Below are 17,839 nucleotides of genomic sequence, written 5' to 3' on the forward strand. Positions count from 1 at the left end.
CAGTAAGGCGTTTGATAAGGTTCCCCACGGTAGGCTATTGCAGAAAATACGGAAGTATTTGAAGGTTGAAGGTGATTTCGAGCTTCGGATCAGAAATTGGCTAGCTGAAAGAAGACAGAGGGTACTGGTTGATGGCAAATGTTCATCCTGGAGTTTAGTTACTCGTGGTGTACCACAAGGTTCTGTTTTGGGGCCACTGCTGTTTGTCATTTTTATAAATGACCTGGATGAGGGTGTAGAAGGGTGGGTTAGTAAATTTGCGGATGACACGAAGGTCAGTGGAGTTGTGGATAGTGTCGAAGGGTGTTGTAGGGTACAGAGGGACATAGATAGGCTGCAGAGCTGGGCTGAGAGATGGAAAATGGAGTTTAATGCGGAGAAGTGTGAGGTGATTCACTTTGGAAGGAGTAACAGCAATGCAGAGTACTGGGCTAATGGGAAGATTCTTGGTAGTGTAGATGAGCAGAGAGATCTTGGTGTCCAGGTACAAAAATCCCTGAAAGTTGCTACCCAGGTTAATAGGGCTGTTAAGAAGGCATATGGTGTGTTAGCTTTTATTAGTAGGGGGATCGAGTTTCGGAGCCACGAGGTCATGATGCAGCTGTCCAAAACTCTGGTGAGGCCGCACCTTGAGTATTGCGTGCAGTTCTGGTCACCGCATTATAGGAAGGATGTGGAAGCTTTGGAAAGGGTGCAGAGGAGATTTACTAGGATGTTGCCTGGTATGGAGGGAAGGTCTTACGAGGAAAGGCTGAGGGACTTGGGGTTGTTTTCGTTAGAGAGAAGGAGGAGGAGAGGTGACTTAATAGAGACATACAAGATAATCAGAGGGTTAGATAGGGTGGATAGTGAGAGTCTTTTTCCTCGGATGATGATGGCAAACACGAGGGGACATAGCTTTAAGTTGAGGGGTGAAAGATATAGGACAGATGTCAGAGGTAGTTTCTTTACTCAGAGAGTAGTAGGGGCGTGGAACGCCCTGCCTGCAACAGTAGTAGACTCGCCAACTTTAAGGGCATTTAAGTGGTCATTGGATAGACATATGGATGAAAATGGAATAGTGTAGGTCAGATGGTTTCACAGGTCGGCGCAACATCGAGGGCCGAAGGGCCTGTACTGCGCTGTCATGTTCTAATCTAATGAGTAGGATGGGAATAGAGGGATACGGATCCTGGAAGTGCAGAAGGTTTTAGTTTAGACAGGCATCAAGATCAGCGCAGGTTTGGAGGGCTGAATGGCCTGTTGCTGTGCTGTACTGTTCTTTATTTTTTGTCGAATTAGCAACCGTACTACCTATTCTTGTGATTTTTATGTCACTCAGGCACAGTAACCTAAGGAACTATTTCTTCCATATTCATTGACTGAAACAATATTGTTGCTGAAATGAACTTGAATCATTCACTGAATAGATTGCTGGTCTTTTGTGGAGCAAATACCAATGAGTTTATTGATGATTTATTTTGACAATATTGCCACAATAAAGTGCACATGAAAAATGACAGATAGGAAAGACAATGCTCAGTTATTTCATACCTCTTAAGCATCATAAAATAATCCATCTCTCTGTTAATTGTGGTAGTAATGTGTTGGATTGCATACCATTTAGATATTGGTAAAAAGAGCACTAATCCTTTCATCTGAATGAGATGCAACCAAAACTGACCAAGGTAGTGAATCAAAACCAAGCAGGCATGGCTAGAGGTGGCAGAGAACATGAGCAAATGGAGTGTGGTCTGGAGGAACTGGGTGCTGCACAGGATGAGGTTCAATGGCCTTATTCACTCTGGCAAGTTAAGTGCAATGCCATACCATCATGAGAGGCCTTTGGGTATTCGACCTCCAATAGGAGGAGTTGAAGAGCCTGAGGGCGCATGCTGCTCCTGAACATGGGAGGAATGTGTGCCCAGGGCACTTACTGATCCCTCGGCAAGGCTCAGAGCTGCTGCTGAGGACCGGTCAGCACTGTTGCATGCAGCTTCCTATCACTGGCATTGGCCATAGAGGCCTAAAGTGCCTTATCGCCCTCTCTTTTTTGTGCTTGCAGGAGAAATGGGTATGTAATGCCCACCAAAGGGTGCAGACTGGAGAAGGGATTCCCATCCTACACATCATTACCAGCATGGAAGAGGGAGCAATGAAGATCACCACGGTGGTTGACCATGAGCAAGTTTGGGAAGCCGAGATGGAAATCCCTGGTGGAGAAGGTGAATACCAGGAGACATCCAACGTTGAAACATCCACATTACACCAAAATCCTGACCTGTTCAGAACATGTTAGTTAAAAAGAAACCTGCACCAGGGCAGTTTGTACAATAAGGACCAACAGGAGTCTGTCATCTCACTGACAAACAACAAACATGAAGTGTTACACACTTATCCTTTAAACGCCAGTCCGGAAACTGAACATGTAATCCAGAGTGATACTTCATTGCTGTAATGAGTGCTACACTGTCACAGGTGCCATCCTTCAGAAGAAACAGCCTCATCTGCCTGTCCCAGTAGCTAACGTTCCTTTGTCAGCCAACATCACTGAAAAATGCAATTCTTTAATTAAAGGGATACAGTGCACTCCAGCATGCCAAAGACTCAGCTGCATTGAAAAGCCTCAGCACTGCAGAGGCTTCTGGTCTCCAAGGCTAGTTCTTATGATCTCTTCTTGTGTTTCCCACAGGTTCAAATATTGAGGCAGAAGAACAGGTTCCTGCGCCTGCACCTGGCCAAGCGCTTCCAGAAGACACCTCAGAGCAATTACTGTCAAACCTCACAATTACACGCTCCACCAGCTCAGATACAGTCACCCAGATGAGTCTTTGCGCACCCATAGATCGGGTGGCATTGTGTTCTGAGTATGTCACGAATGAGCAGGAGGTGGTGACCGAGGCAGAGACAGCTGTGGGCAGTACTCCTTGAGGGATGGAGGACAGACAGAGCCCTGTTCAGCAGGGCACAGATGCGGGGCCTCGAGAGTCACAGGAAAGGAGGCTCTACTCAGACCAGCGGCAACTGATGTGTTCCCACATGTCAGAGTTCCCAGAGGCAGTGCGGGGTCATGAACTGAGAATGGACGGGTCCATCCAGCTCATGTGTGCCATCATGGCTCAGGGCTTTGAGTATATGAGCTCCTCCGTTAACAGAGTGACCAACTTGCAGTGCATCCATGAGCTGTGCATGTCATGCCACATTATGTCACCATGACCAGCCAGTGGCACTGATGGCGCACTGCACCCCAGCAGCTGCTATCCTCTGGCCATCCTGAAGCGCCATCCAAGGGCTGAAGCAGTGACTGATGAGGATGAGGATGCCACCCTCCACGGGGCACCATCATCATCATCAGCCTCCTTGGCCCCTCTGACTGAGGGATTGTCTGTGCAGCAGGACCCGGAAACAGAGACTGCCCCTGCAATGACGCAGGTGCAGCAGTCTCTGCAGGTGCCACACCCACCCCAGACCTCCATGGCGAGGATGACTGCCACATGCCTCTCAGACGCAAGCAGAGACAAGTGAGCAAGCTGCCTCTACCTCATGTGTGGTTACAAAGGAAGTACCTCGAAGTAGCCGAGAGCAGAGGCCATCCCATTGGGCTAAGCACTGATGGCTCACTGGGTTTTTTTCACCTGTAAATGTGCACTTCTCCCATTTTTCAACATCATGTAAATATTGTCACAGGATACCAGATGTGTGACCTTCCATGTTATAATGATTGGACCAGAAAAGAGGGATGAAGTCGTTAAGGTGAGCAAGGATCCTTGCACAGGGACAGTAAAACAGATATCCATCCTTCATTGGTGGGAAGGTGGGATCCATTCCAGGCCGTGTCTTCAATGAAGATATTCTCACAAGCAGCTCAAAGTGAGTTCTAGTGCATGTCATCCTCCCGGGTTAGAGGACTCAGCTGAAACATGGCTGGGTCGGATGATTCCTGACGTTGACAGCATCCTGACCATCGAGTCCTGTGCCAAACTCAGGCACCTCTCAGCTATTCTCCCTTTTATGCACCCACCTAATTTATTGGGGTGGCCATGACTGGCTTCCTGCTTCCATGTAGCCCGTCTGCCCTTGACACAGCAAGCTGCCCGTGTTGCCCCACCAAAATCACGATGAGCTCTTGACTTACCTTAATTGGGCTCAATTGGGAATCAGACAGATTCTCGGGGCCAGCCACTTCCCGCCCTGATTAAACGCGCCGGCGGCAGGAAGGGCGACAAGAAACCGCTATTTTCATCACCAGCCTACCTTCTTTCCTTCCCCCGGCAGGCCCTAGTACTTGAACTCATAATCTAGTACTGCTGTAGTGGAATAATGAGTGAGTGCTGCATTGTGAGAGATGCCTCAGGCGATAGATCTTACTTGAACAAAGTTCTTTTGCGGATATAACACGTTCGCCAACTTCGGGAGCTCAATAGATTTTGTGCATCCAGACCACAGCACAATACCGAATAGGAAGTTATTTGGTAAAGTGGAAAAGCACAGAATAGAAGGGAAGATTTTGAAATTAACTGGTTCAGTCAGAGGATGAGATGTTAAACACCATCTCATTTTCTTGGTGATCCTGGACAGGCATTAATAAGTGAAGAGCAGTGACCTCTCCTGATTAACTGCTCATTCATCTCATTGCTATGGATATGTGCAACTGAACTGCCACAATTGCCTACATAATAATGGTCAGTGACCTCCAAAAGTAAGTCATAACATGGGAAATGCTTTGAGATGTTTGAAAGGCGTGATAAGGTGCTATATACTTGCAAATCTTTCTTTTAACAAAACTAGTGGCGCAGTGGTTAGCACCACAGCCTCACAGCTCCAGTGACCTGGGTTAGGTTCTGGGTACTGCCTGTGCGGAGTTTGCAAGTTCTCCCTGTGACCGCGTAGGTTTCCGTCAGGTGCTCCGGTTTCCTCTCACAGCCAAAGACTTGCAGGTTGATAGGTAAATTGGCCATTGTAAATTGCCCCTAGTGTAGGTAGGTAGTAGGATGTGATAGGGAATATGGGATTAATGTAGGATTAGTATAAATGGGTGGTTGTTGGTTGGCACAGACTCGGTGGGCCGAAGGGCCTGTTTCAGTGCTGTATCTCTCTATGACTAACTAGGCTCACCAAGTTAGCCAACAAAATTTAAGTCACAGAGAAATTAATCTTTTTTTCAACATTGTCTCATTAATAATTTGCACATACATAGAATTAAGAAAGCATCAAACACATTTCAGAACTTGCAGACAAAAAAAAATAACTGTGAGAAATAAATACTTAGGTAGGGAGATTACTGTCATTCTGAAAGTTAATAACAAACACTTTATATTGCTCTTCAAAAATGCTAAACTTCCATTGACATAAACATTGTCCTCTATATTAACTGTGTTATTCTTCCCCACTGCTTATAATCTACAGGCTTCTATACACCAAGCTTGGTATCATTTAGCCACTACTTAATTTGTTCCTCTTCATCAGACAGCTTTTTATGCTCATGCTATCAAGCATTGTAGGCCTTTGCCCTGCAACCAGATTCCTTGATAATAAAACAAAATAAAAGCCATGAAAATCCACAGCAGAACACAGGACTGAATAGAAAGCAGAGTCCTTGTGCCCTGGCAAATATTTATCCCTCAAATAACACCACCAAAACAGATTCTCTTATCATTTATACTGTAGTTTTTTATTGGATCCTGCTGTGTGTAAAAAGTACATTTTCCTCCATAACAACAGTGACAACATTTCATAAGTAATTCATTGGCTGTGATGTGCTTGAGAACATCATGAGGAATCGAAAGGTACTATATATCAATGGAATTTTCTCTGTTGCTATGTGAGCAAGCAAAACATATTTACTGAGAGTGATGAAAATGTGTCATGCAATGGAGCAGAGGCACAATTACTGAGGATATTCAGAACACAGTGTGTGAGAGCAAGAAGGGGATATGTTTACGTGGCCAAATTGTCTTTTCTTGTATTTTTTTTTATGTTCTTGTGTACAGTATTAGTGACCGACATAACAGCATATCAAGATAAAAAATAGCACTGCACCATCTTCCAGTTTCAGAGTAATTCTTCTGCATGACACATATTAAGTTTTAAATCAGCCTTAAAGTAAATGCCTGAGGCAAAAACTGCTAGATCCTGACCATTTCAGCCACCCTTCCGGAAACAAGTTTCGAATACAACTCATATTTTATAGCTTTGTGGAAAGGGGGCCGGGAGAATCAATAACCATTGTGATGCCTTAAATAGAAATCTGAATTGACAAAGTCTGCATGATTTTGACAAATTTTGATTGGCGCTGTGTAGGAAAACATGTAATTGCTAAGTTTAACATTTATCATTCTTTATTGAACTGAGGTAAATATAAGTTACTGCTTTTAAGAAAGAAAGCAGGTGAACTGATAAAGTGAAGACTCCATTGCAATTCTCCCAACAAGTGAATGACAAAGGATTCCATTAGATGCAGTGAAGAAATAAATGAAGTACAATGAAAGATGGTATGCAAGAAGCAATTATAAGAAAGTACAGTATATTTGAGTAAAACACATTAGTCAGCACTATAGACAATAAATGGATGATACAAGTAGCATGAAATGGAAAGACATTTTGTCTCATGTCAATGGATTGATTTTACTCTGGGGATAAGTTCTGCCAATAAATCAAATGGTAAAAAAAGACTCAGTCAGGTTCTGAACTATCTGTTGCTTCATGCGCTGAAATAAAGAATTTAACAGTATTTTAACTAATGAATAGAATCTGACAATCACCGAATGATCCATACTCTATTCTTATTGTCTCATAGTTTGAGGTATCCCTGATTCTATGTAATAATGTCCAGACAATATGGCAAATGAACGGGCCTGATACTAAATGATGCCGTCATCTGAAAACACGACGTCAGTTTCCGCATGTACGATAACGATATCCAGCTCTACCACACACTACCGCTCTCGACCCCTCCACTGTCATTAAATTTTCCCACCAGTTGTCCGGCATTCAGTACAAGATGAGTAGAAATTTCTTCCAACTAATTGTTGGGAAGGTCAAAGCCATTGTCTTCTGTCAACGTCACTAACTCCATTCCTTAACCACTGTCTTGATCCGTCTCCCTAGCAACTGTCTGAGGCTGCACCACAGAGCTCACAACCTTGGAGTTATATTTGACCCCAAGATGAGTTTCTGGCCACACATCCATCACTAAGACCGCCTACCTCCATCTCTGTAACATTGCCCGACTCTGCCCCTGCCTCAGCTCATCTGTTGCTGTAACCCTCATCCATGCCTCTGTTGTCTCAAGACTTGACTATTCCAACACACTTCTGGCCAGCCTCCCATTTCCCACCTTCTGTAAACTGAAGCTCATACAAAACTCTGCTGTCATATCCTAACCCGCATCAAGTCCTGTTCAGCCATCACTCCTGTGCTCATTGACCTACACTGGCTCTTGGTTGAGTAATGCCTCAATTTTAAAATTCTCATCCTTGTTTTGAAATTCTACCATGGCATTGTTCCTCATCTTTGTGATCCCTTCCAGCCCTCTGAGATAGCTGAGCTCTAATTTGGGCCATTGTGCATCTCCAATTTTAATTCCTTCATCATTGGCGGCCGTGCCTTCAGCTGTATTAATAAAGCAGCGCCACTGTGGAGGTGGTGGCTGTTGCTGGCGCAGCATCCCGGTGGAGCATCCACCCATGGTCGAGGAGCAGCGCTGGACCCAGGCCACAGGTAGGTCAGGGCGGAAGAAGTCTCGCCGGCTGGGAATCGTGGGAGAGAGGAGTGCTGGGGGGAGAGTCAGTAGCAAGGGCAGTGGCATGGGTCTCAGCAGGCACCCCCTTCCCGATGCCAGGTCCCTCGTTGAGGCACTAATTGCCTCTTAACGAGGGATGCCACCGCCTCTGCCCGAAGCAACCCGCAGTTTTTCTTGCCGTACTTCCCATGTGGTGTCAGGCCTGCCTGCCGCTCAGCTAATTGTGACGGCAGTGGGATGAGGCCCTTAACTGGGCATTAATTGCGCACTTAAGGGCCTCAATTGGCGGTGGGACAGGAAGGTTGTTCACAGGGTCCCCCTCACCACCACCCCACCCAATTATATGCTCTCCCCGTCTCCAAACTCGCCGCGGGGGACAGCATTTGTCTGCGGCTACATATACGTAAAATTTTGTTACCTGTCAAAGCATGTAGCCCAAGTTATCTGAAAATGCAATCATCTCCACGGAAAATATTTGGTTTAGGCAATTGAATTTTTGCAAGAGTCATCCTGGTCATACTGCTCTTAAATGATCTGGAGAAGGGTACTTCTTGGAATCACATTTGTTGATAATACCAAACTATTCTAGAAATGTACAGTACAGAAGGGTGCTCTGCAGCTCATCGTGTCTGTGACAGTTCTTTGAAAGAGCAAATTAGTGCCAAACCTCACTCTTTTCCTCTCACCCAGCGATTTTTCCTTCTCAAGTATTTATCCAATTCCTTTTTGAAAGTCGGCGTTCAATCTGCCTCCACCATCCCTTCAGGCAGTGAATCCCAGATTGTAACAACTTGCTGCATTAAAAAAAACTCCTCATGCCCCCCCACCCCCTGGTTCTTTTGTCAATTATCGTAAAGCTGTATTCGCTGGTTACAGTCCTGCCAAGCAAAATAATGGGCTGAATTTTAATCGCGCACCACGGTCCTTGGCGGCAAGCTTTCAACTGAGTGGCCTTCCGACACGGAAAGGCGATCGAGGAGCCCCCGCGATATTTCGTGCTCATTTAAACAGAAGGGATGGAGCGACCACCCCTGATGACGTATAGGGGCGGCCTCCGTGGCCCCAGCAACGGCGTCCGGTACCACTGTGCAGGCACCGGCGCCATTTTTAAAGGGCTTTAAGCCCTTAGAATTACTGTTCATTTTTGAAGGTGAAGCAGTGTTAAATTTTTATTTAAAAATGAGAAAGATGCAAATGGCCTTTTCTCAACCCCCCCAATGGTCATTTCAATGCCCGAAATGACCAACACATACCTTTTTCCCGACCCTAACTTTACCCCCAAACTTCTAACATTTGGCCTGTAACCCCTTCCAACCATCCCCCCCATCCAATAAAAATTTATTTCCCTGCTCCTCCACCCCTCCCGGCCTGAAATTTTTATTACACCCCCTTCCCCATCAGGTTCTCGTCTCGGAATTCCATGCGGCGTTTCAAAGGGGCATGAAGGAGGCCGTAAAGTCGGCGTGCATGGCAGGTAAGATAATTAGATATAATTAATGTCAGTTTACATAAGGATGTGAAGGGCCTGCCGCCAGGTGGTGGGGGGGCCACAACAAAGTTCCCCCCACCGCCAGTAATATGCAGCGGGCCCTTCTTGACATCGCGGGTCGAGGCGGGCCTCTCCCCACAGAAATCTACCAGCCCCTGTGCCCTGACCCGCAGCGTTGAGGGACCGGTAAAATTCAGACCATTATCTCCTTATTTTCTCAAAATTCTTTAAAATTCTCAACACCTGTAATTAGATCTCCCTTTATCCCTCTCTACTCTAAGGAGAACTGAAGTCTTGCATCCCTGGTAGCATTCTGGTAAATATCCTCTGCACCCACTCAAAGGCGATGAAATCATTTCTCAAGTATGGCAGCCAGAATTGAACGCAATACTCCAGCTGAGACCTAATCTGCATTTTATCATGGCTTAGCATACTTTCTTGCATTTGTACTGTATGGATTTTAATCAAAAATAAAATGGGAGATTTTGGGTCAGGTGGGAAGGTTAAATTCTTAAAATTCAGAATCCTGCCCCAAATCTGCCTCCAACCTGCCCTATCTTGGCATTAGCTGAGGCAGGTAGGTAGGTGAGAAGGTGAGGGGTTACCAGCCTGTTCCATGGAGGAAGGTTGGCACTTCAAATATTATTCTGAGGCTACTAAATAATGAGCCTTTTTGAACTTAACTATGGGCAGCCTTGGAAAAAACCAGCAGTCACATCCAGTCAAGGGCTTCTGGATTCAGCAGGTGAGTGAGTACCTTTACACCTACCTGTTGGATGCAGTAAGTCTGCCTGGGGACCCACCATGATTGGGTGCTCTACCCAACCCCATCAGCCTTCCCCTTGAAGCCTCTGATCTCCCCATCCAGCCCCCAGACCTCTGACGCCCCATCTTCCCGAAAGCTTCTGACCTTCCCCTCGCCCGAAGGCCTCGGATTCCACCCCTCCCAAGAAGCCTCCGATGCGCTTCCCAGGCCACTGATCCACCTCCCACAACCGTTCACCTTCCCAAGCCTCCGATACCCTCCATCCCAAACCCGCTGAGAGTCCGGTCTCCCCTGACTCTCAGGCGTCCCATCTCTCCAGCAATCGCCCTGCACCTCATGCCTCTGCTATCTCCCCCGCCCCCACTGGGCCTCTGAGCTCTCCTTCCCTGTCTTCGATATCCCCCGCCAAACCTCCAATCTCCTCTACAGGCCTCTGATTTGCCCCTCTCCACTATCCCCCAAAGGCATCTGATTCTCCCCCTGGGGCCTCTGATCTCCTTCTCCAGTCCTCTGATTTCCCCTGCCAGGCTGCGATCACCCCTCTGCCCCCCAAGATTTCTGACATCCCCTCTGTCCCCCACAACAACGAGATCTCTGCCCTCCCTCCTGATCATGCTCACTGCCCTCCCCGCTCCCCATCCCAGGATTGAGTCCCTCTCCCAGCACTGGGAATGACCAACCTCCCCCTAGAATTGATTCCTCTACTCCTGCCGCACCTATTGATCCTCCACCACTAACCACACCGCCCCCCACAAGGGTTGAGCCTCCTCCTCACTACCCCCACCATCAGCCCCAATCGACACACTCCTCCTCACCTCTGGATTAACACCTCTTCCTCCAATCGCCCCCTCCCCGTGCCTTTAATTTGGAACTAGCCATGCTCTCTCAGACAGCGTGTCAGACATAAAAAAGATAAAATGTGTGAAGGCTGGAAATCTGAAGTAAAGACAGATGCACAGAGGCAATTTCATACTTCAAGTGCATTAATGAAATGCATATATAAACATCTAATTGCTTTGGGAATCTTTCTTAATTTTTTGAAGAAGTTATTTTTATCAGTGATGAGATGTTGAAGGGTAATGTTTACAGTGATAGATTGGAGTGCAAAAAATAATCTTTTTTGTCTGGAAGAAGGAGGAAGCTGAGAGGATGTGCGGAATCATTGGGTCTAATGGCAGCTTCCATATAACTGTTCATTTTTAATGGCCTACAGGTTTACAATGGGTGACACTGCCTGATGAATGCAGTCAGTATAAACTACATCAAAGAGAAGCACCACTCATTGCAATCCAGCACAGTGAAACTCTTGATACAATTGATACAGGACAGACAGCTAAACAGCAAGGCCTGAAACCAGCAAAGCTGCAGGAATTGTGGGGGAAATGACAGGTTTGAAATGTTAATAAGCAATCAAAAGATATTATGACTGGTTGATTGTTTACCTTCTGCAGCCCTCCATAGCGCTGAATTGAGTCCGACAGCTGGTTCTTAAGCCTGTCCAACTGTAACCATTCGCGCTGCAAACAAAAAGAAATGTTAATTAAACAGTCCGTGTGCCTCACCAACAACTTGAATCAAACATACTGTGAAGCGAGCTAATTTCTAACCAGATATAAAATACTGCGGATGATGGGAATCAGAAATAAAAACAGAAAGTGCTGGAAATACTCAGCAGGTCTGGCAGCATCTGGAGAGAGAAGCAGAGTTAACGTTTCAGGTCGATGACCTGACCTCAGATGAAAGGTTCTGACAACAGGTCATCGCCCTGAAAATTTAACCCTTCCTCTTTCTCCAGATGCTGCCAGATCTGCTGAGTATTTCCAGCACTTTCTGTAACTTCTAACCAGCCCTGCTCACTCAGGCACCATCAGCATGTTGGAGATAAATGAAGACTGGAAATTTGAAATTAATAGAAACAAAACAGGTAATTTTTGAAGTAGGTTAGTCAGCATCTGAAAGAGAAGGGACGGGTCAATGCTTGGGGGAGGGAGGGAGGGAGGTTTTTCTTCAAATTGTAGCAAAGGGGTCACAAGTCAGATGCTGATGGACCTGCTGTGAACTTTTACCATCAAATCTTGCATCCCTGACCATAAATTATTGGGAATTATCAGGGCTGTTTGTTTCCAGTGACTGAATAGCCAGAGTTTCCCACTTCTGTGCTCACCAGCTTATGATTTTCTGTCCCTTAAAGTAAATAGGGGGAAATCGAAGGTCATCAAATGAAAAAAAAGGGCCTAAATTTGCTGAATGGCGCATTTTAGCGATGAAGGTCACAAATTCGACATTTTAGCTCCCCTGTTCTTATTGCATTATACTTGCACCAAAAATTGCTGGTTTGTCAATTTGGTAACGGCGTGGTGAGATCAATGACGAATCAAAGGTCTCATAGACGGAACAGCGAATAGCTTACACTGCAGACCAATTGCAGGGCATGATGAAAAAGTGACAACATATGGCATAACTCAGTTTGAGGCACATGGCACTTAAGTGTTAAGTGAGTTGTATCTTCAAAAATCACCTTTAACTTTAAAAAGTAAATTTCACCAAAATGTGGGATAAAATAATCTCGAGTGTCTGCATGTTCTCTTTTCCACAAATTGTGCAGGAGAAACAGAGAAGGAGGTCATTAAATTTTGGGGAGGAGGACCTCTTGGGTGAGGTAGAGGGTTGGCCAGATTGGCTACTGAGGATCCATGGGGAGGGAATTTGCCACATGAGTCATCCCACGATGGGGAGACTAGTGCAGGAAAAGAAAAACATAAATCTGGCAAGGCCAGGCAACATAAGCATCCTGAGAGCTTCAATTCAGAACACACACACATCTATTGTGAGTAGTAGAAAACTAAATGTTGTCTGTCTCTGTAATTGTTTGTTGAATGGCTTGAGATGCAAACCAGCTGTCCTTCAACGGAGGAAGGTTAAGCACTTTCATAATCTGATCTGTTTGCTTGCTTGAGGCAAAATCCAAAGGCAAATGAGTCATCAAAGTCTGTTGCCATGGGAGACAACAATTCCATGGTGGCCAGTTGATAAATTCGACAGCTTTAGTCTTTGCTGAAAAATATATTATAATGTCTGAAAAGCTGCCTGTCAGGTCAACACCTCTACCTCCACAGCACAAGACAGCTAACCTCTTCCCTGGTTTTCCCTGCAGGGCAAGTATCGCAGAACACGTGCATGGTGAACAAAGAACAAAGAAAATTACAGCACAGGAACAGGCCCTTCGGCCCTCCAAGCCTGCGCCGATCCAGATCCTCTATCTAAACATGACGCCTATTTTCTAAGGGTCTGTATCTCTTTACTTCCTGCCCATTCATGTATCTGTCTAGATACATCTTAAAAGACGCTATCGTGCCCGCGTCTACCACCTTCGCTGGCAACGCGTTCCAGGCACCCACCACCCTCTGCGTAAAGAACTTTCCACGCATATCCCCCCTAAACTTTTCCCCTCTCACTTTGAACTCGTGACCCCTAGTATTTGAATCCCCCACTCAGGGGAAAAAGCTTCTTGCTATCCACCCTGTCTATACCTCTCATGATTTTGTACACCTCAATCAGGTTCCCCCCTCAACCTCCGTTTTTCTAATGAAAATAATCCTAATCTACTCAACCTCTCTTCATAGCTAGCGCCCTCCATACCAGGCAACATCCTGGTGAACCTCCTCTGCACCCTCTCCAAAGCATCCACATCCTTTTGGTAATGTGGCGACCAGAACTGCACGCAGTATTCCAAATGTGGCCGAACCAAAGTCCTATACAACTGTAACATGACCTGCCAACTCTTGTACTCAATACCCCGTCCGATGAAGGAAAGCATGCCGTATGCCTTCTTGACCACTCTATTGACCTGCGTTGCCACCTTCAGGGAACAATGGACCTGAACACCCAAATCTCTCTGTACATCAATTTTCCCCAGGACTTTTCCATTTACTGTATAGTTCACTCTTGAATTGGATCTTCCAAAATGCATCACCTCGTATTTGCCCTGATTGAACTCCATCTGCCATTTCTCTGCCCAACTCTCCAGTCTATCTATATTCTGCTGTATTCTCTGACAGTCCCCTTCACTATCTGCTACTCCACCAATCTTAGTGTCGTCTGCAAACTTGCTAATCAGACCACCTATACTTTCCTCCAAATCATTTATGTATATCACAAACAACAGTGGTCCCAGCACGGATCCCTGTGGAACACCACTGGAGCAGGAATTTATTTTTATTCATTCACGGGAATTGGTGTCGTTTTTAAGCCCATCCCTAATTGACCTTCACTGAGTGGCCATTTCAGAGGGCAGTTAAATGTTAACCACATTGCTGTGGATCCGGAGTCATATATACACTAGACCAGGTAAGAACAGCAAATTTCCTTCCCGAAAGGACATGATCAAACCAGATGGGCTTTTAACGATAATCTGGCAGTTACATGGTTGCCATTAATGATACTAGATTTTTAAATTCTAGATTTACTTGTTAATTGAATTTAATTTTCCCAGATGCCATAGTGGAATTTGAACTCATCATGTCTCCAATCAGAAGTCCAGGTGTCTGGATTACCAGTTCAGTAACATAATCATGATGCTACCGATCCCTATTTTGAAGTAGTTAATACACCGTGAGGACAGAGCACTACAGCTGCAAAGGTTCATGGTGCCAAGCCATGAGCTGAGCCGAGGTTGGCATTGCATTGGCCTAGTCAGATAGGTTTCATAGGTCAACGACCTGAAACGTTAACTCTGCTTCTCTCTCCACAGATGCTGCCAGACCTACTGAGTATTTCCAGCACTTTCTGTTTTCATTTCAGATTTCCAGCATCTGCAGTATTTTGCTTTTATTAAGTTTCATAATTTCAAGTGAAATTATGCATGGCTTCAAGGGACTGGATATAGAAATCTTGGCTCCAGTCATGGCTGCAGACTGGGAAGAGGAAATCACAGTAAGAGAATGCCAGTGTGGCTTATGAGCATTTGCATAGGCCATTGGGTTGAACTGCCCTTTTCTGCGCTGCATATTGAATGTAAAGCTGACTATTTAATCTGAACGTGCTGCAGCATTGCAACCTTTATTCTTCCTTCCCATAACTCCACAAGGACCAGCAGACACAAGGGAAGAGGGCATGGATATTGCGAGTCAGCAACAGGAGGAGGAAGGGAGTGGGGGCAGGCGTGACCAGGGGGAGGATCAGGTCCACATGGGGGGAAATGCAGGGGAAGTGAGCTGGGCCTGCCTATCCTTACGTTGTAGTGTGAGGGTGCTAATCTGGAAGGCATGCTTGATGGTGGCCACTAGCAGAATAGAGGTGGTTCAGGAAATCTAGAATAATTTCTCTGTGGAATGATTCCCCACGGTGGCGAAAACACCAAGAGAACAGAGAAGTTGAAATGATAAAAGCACTGAACTTACATTAAAAAATCCCTTCAGGAAAACTCATTGTAGTGCAGGAAAAGATTATCCAAGACTGCATGACCACCTGGCAAGTGGTGGGGAGGATCACTGGGGTGCTTAAAGCAAGCTTCCAGTTTCTGGAATCGTCTGGGGTGCAGGCTTCCTACAGGTTACCCATGATGAAATGGCAAAGATTGAAAATGACAATTTCTTTTTTTTTATTCATTCATGGGATGTGGGTGCCGCTGGCTAGACCAGCATTTATTGCCCATCAGAAGGTGGTGGTAAGCTGTCTTCTTGAACCACCCACAGACACCCACAGTGCTGTTAGGAAGGGTGTTCCAGGATTTTGACCCAGCGACAGTGAAGGAACAGCAATATAGTTCTGAATCAGGATGGTGTGTGACTTGGAGGGAAACTTGCAGGTGGTGGTATTCCCATACATTTGCTGCCCTTGTCCTTCTAGGTGGTAGAGGTCGTGGGTTTGAAAGTTGCTGTCTAAGGAGGCTTGGTGAGTTGCTGCAGTGCATCTTGTAGCTGGTACACACTGCAGCCACTGTGCGTCGGTGGTGGAGGGTGTGAATGTTTGTGGATGGGGTGCCAATCAAGTGGGCTGCTTTGTCCTGGATGTATCTAGCTTCCTGAGTGCTTTTGGAGCTGCACCCATCTCGGCAAGTGGAGAGTATTCCATCACACTCCTGACTTGTGCCTTGTAGATGATGGGCAGGCTTTGGGGGGTCAGGAGGTGCAGGATTCCTAGCCTCTGACCTGCTCTTGTAGTCATGGTATTTATATGGCTGCTCCAGTGCAGTTTCTGGTCAATGGTAACTCCTAGGATGTTGATAGTGGGGGATTCAGCGATGGTAATGCCATTGAATGTCATGGGGAGATGGTTAGATTCTCTCTTTTTGGAGATGGTCGTTGCCTGGCACTTGTGTGGTGCGAATGTTACTTGCCACCCTACAGAAAGTGCTCAACTTTGACTTGACGGACACTATGCCTGCGGGACTGAAAGACCCTGACTCGCACGTCTCTGGGTATGTTCGTGGATGGTGGCCTCCCAGAAGAAGGCTCAGTGGCAGTGACCATGGTGGCCAGAAAGCAGCTGGTGACTCACATATTTGGACAACGATACGCACTAGCATTACTCTCCAGTCTGAAGTGGCTGCGGCAAAACTAATGGAAAATAACATCTCGAATCCAGAAAATTTGAGATTGTTATTGACTTCAACAGTGAGCTGAGCGACAAAAACAAATGTTTACTGTCTATTGGTGGGAGAGCACAAGTGTCCCACCAAATTATGGCACAACATAACTCATGGCATTTCTCACATACTCCGGTATTTGCTGGAACTCTTCCCTATTAATAATGGCACGGGCCATTAATGCATCATCACGATGGCATGAGTCTCTAGTAATTTCAGGCCCATGCATTAGTCTACTTCCATGATTCCAAAATCCATTCTAGGGGTTCCACCCATTTATAACCAGGGTCATGGGCTTATGTCCATCAAATAAGACAAATTCCACTCTTATAATGAATGATTCTGGGAGATTTCTGCCAGCATTTTATGATCGAAAGCCACAATTCTGTCTTTTTTTTGTGGACTGGATAAATCAGTTCAATTAGAAGCACAGCAGTCATGGTCGCCTGAGCGGCATTGTTATATTAGCACAGAGAAACTATTCAAAAAACTCTGGCGCATCAGCCACAAAAACAAGCAGCAGAGTTTACATATTAAATGGGATTTCATTATTAATGTATTAATAAAATCTGCATTTAAAATTGATTAATAATTCAGAATGCAAAAGTGCAGTGACTGTATTAGTTAAAAATGGCTAACAACCGGGGCGAGAAGTAATTATATTTTATATGCAAATCTTACTGGCTTTAATTTTCTAGCAATTATATTTGGTTTCTAGACTCGTTTGCATAATATTTGAAGTTATTGTTACATTTCAGCTGCACTTACCCTAGATGATCCACGCACTATTTCCGAGAGCTGCTTAATATACTTTGTGGAGGAGCTGATGGTTTTGTTCGTCTCCTGCTGGGTTGTATGCCTTTGGCAAGACAGAAGGGAGGAGGAAACAATAAATAAAATAAATGCTGGGTTTGAAATAAAACAGCTGAATTAACGTAGAATGAACAACAATTAGGACATAATCATCATTGAGATTTAAGTGAGAATTACTTTAGCACAAGATTTCAATATTCTCTTGTAAAATTGTGATTTAAATATGATATTAAGGCAATTTGAATTATATTTTTGTCTCCATCATTCAAATCAAAATATTTGGAAGGCAACAGTTCTGTGCAAAGCAAAATACAGAACGGAATGCTCTTAGTCTTAATACTGATGGTTATTCAGCAAAACATATCTGGAAGAAACAAATTAAATAATTTTCCTCAGAAAAACCTTAATTGTCTCCCATCCTGGTTGCTCTCCCGTTCAGTGCTCATCTTTGTTCTCTCAGGTACA

General features: G+C 45.3%; 1 protein-coding gene across 2 annotated transcripts in view; it reads right to left on the reverse strand.

The window, feature by feature from the left end:
- Positions 1-17,839, reverse strand: part of tsnare1 (T-SNARE Domain Containing 1) — a 943,563-nt gene that overhangs the window by 284,315 nt on the left and 641,409 nt on the right. For both annotated transcript variants that reach the window (XM_068031353.1, XM_068031352.1), the window contains 2 exons: positions 17,330-17,420; positions 11,418-11,492 (listed from right to left, as the gene is read on the reverse strand). In XM_068031353.1, coding sequence (XP_067887454.1) covers positions 11,418-11,492; positions 17,330-17,420 — 166 coding nt within the window. The remainder of the gene's footprint in view (positions 1-11,417; positions 11,493-17,329; positions 17,421-17,839) is intronic.

Source organism: Heterodontus francisci, chromosome 5 (genome assembly GCF_036365525.1).
Source record: "Heterodontus francisci isolate sHetFra1 chromosome 5, sHetFra1.hap1, whole genome shotgun sequence".
In the NCBI taxonomy this organism is placed as follows: Eukaryota; Metazoa; Chordata; class Chondrichthyes; order Heterodontiformes; family Heterodontidae; genus Heterodontus; species Heterodontus francisci.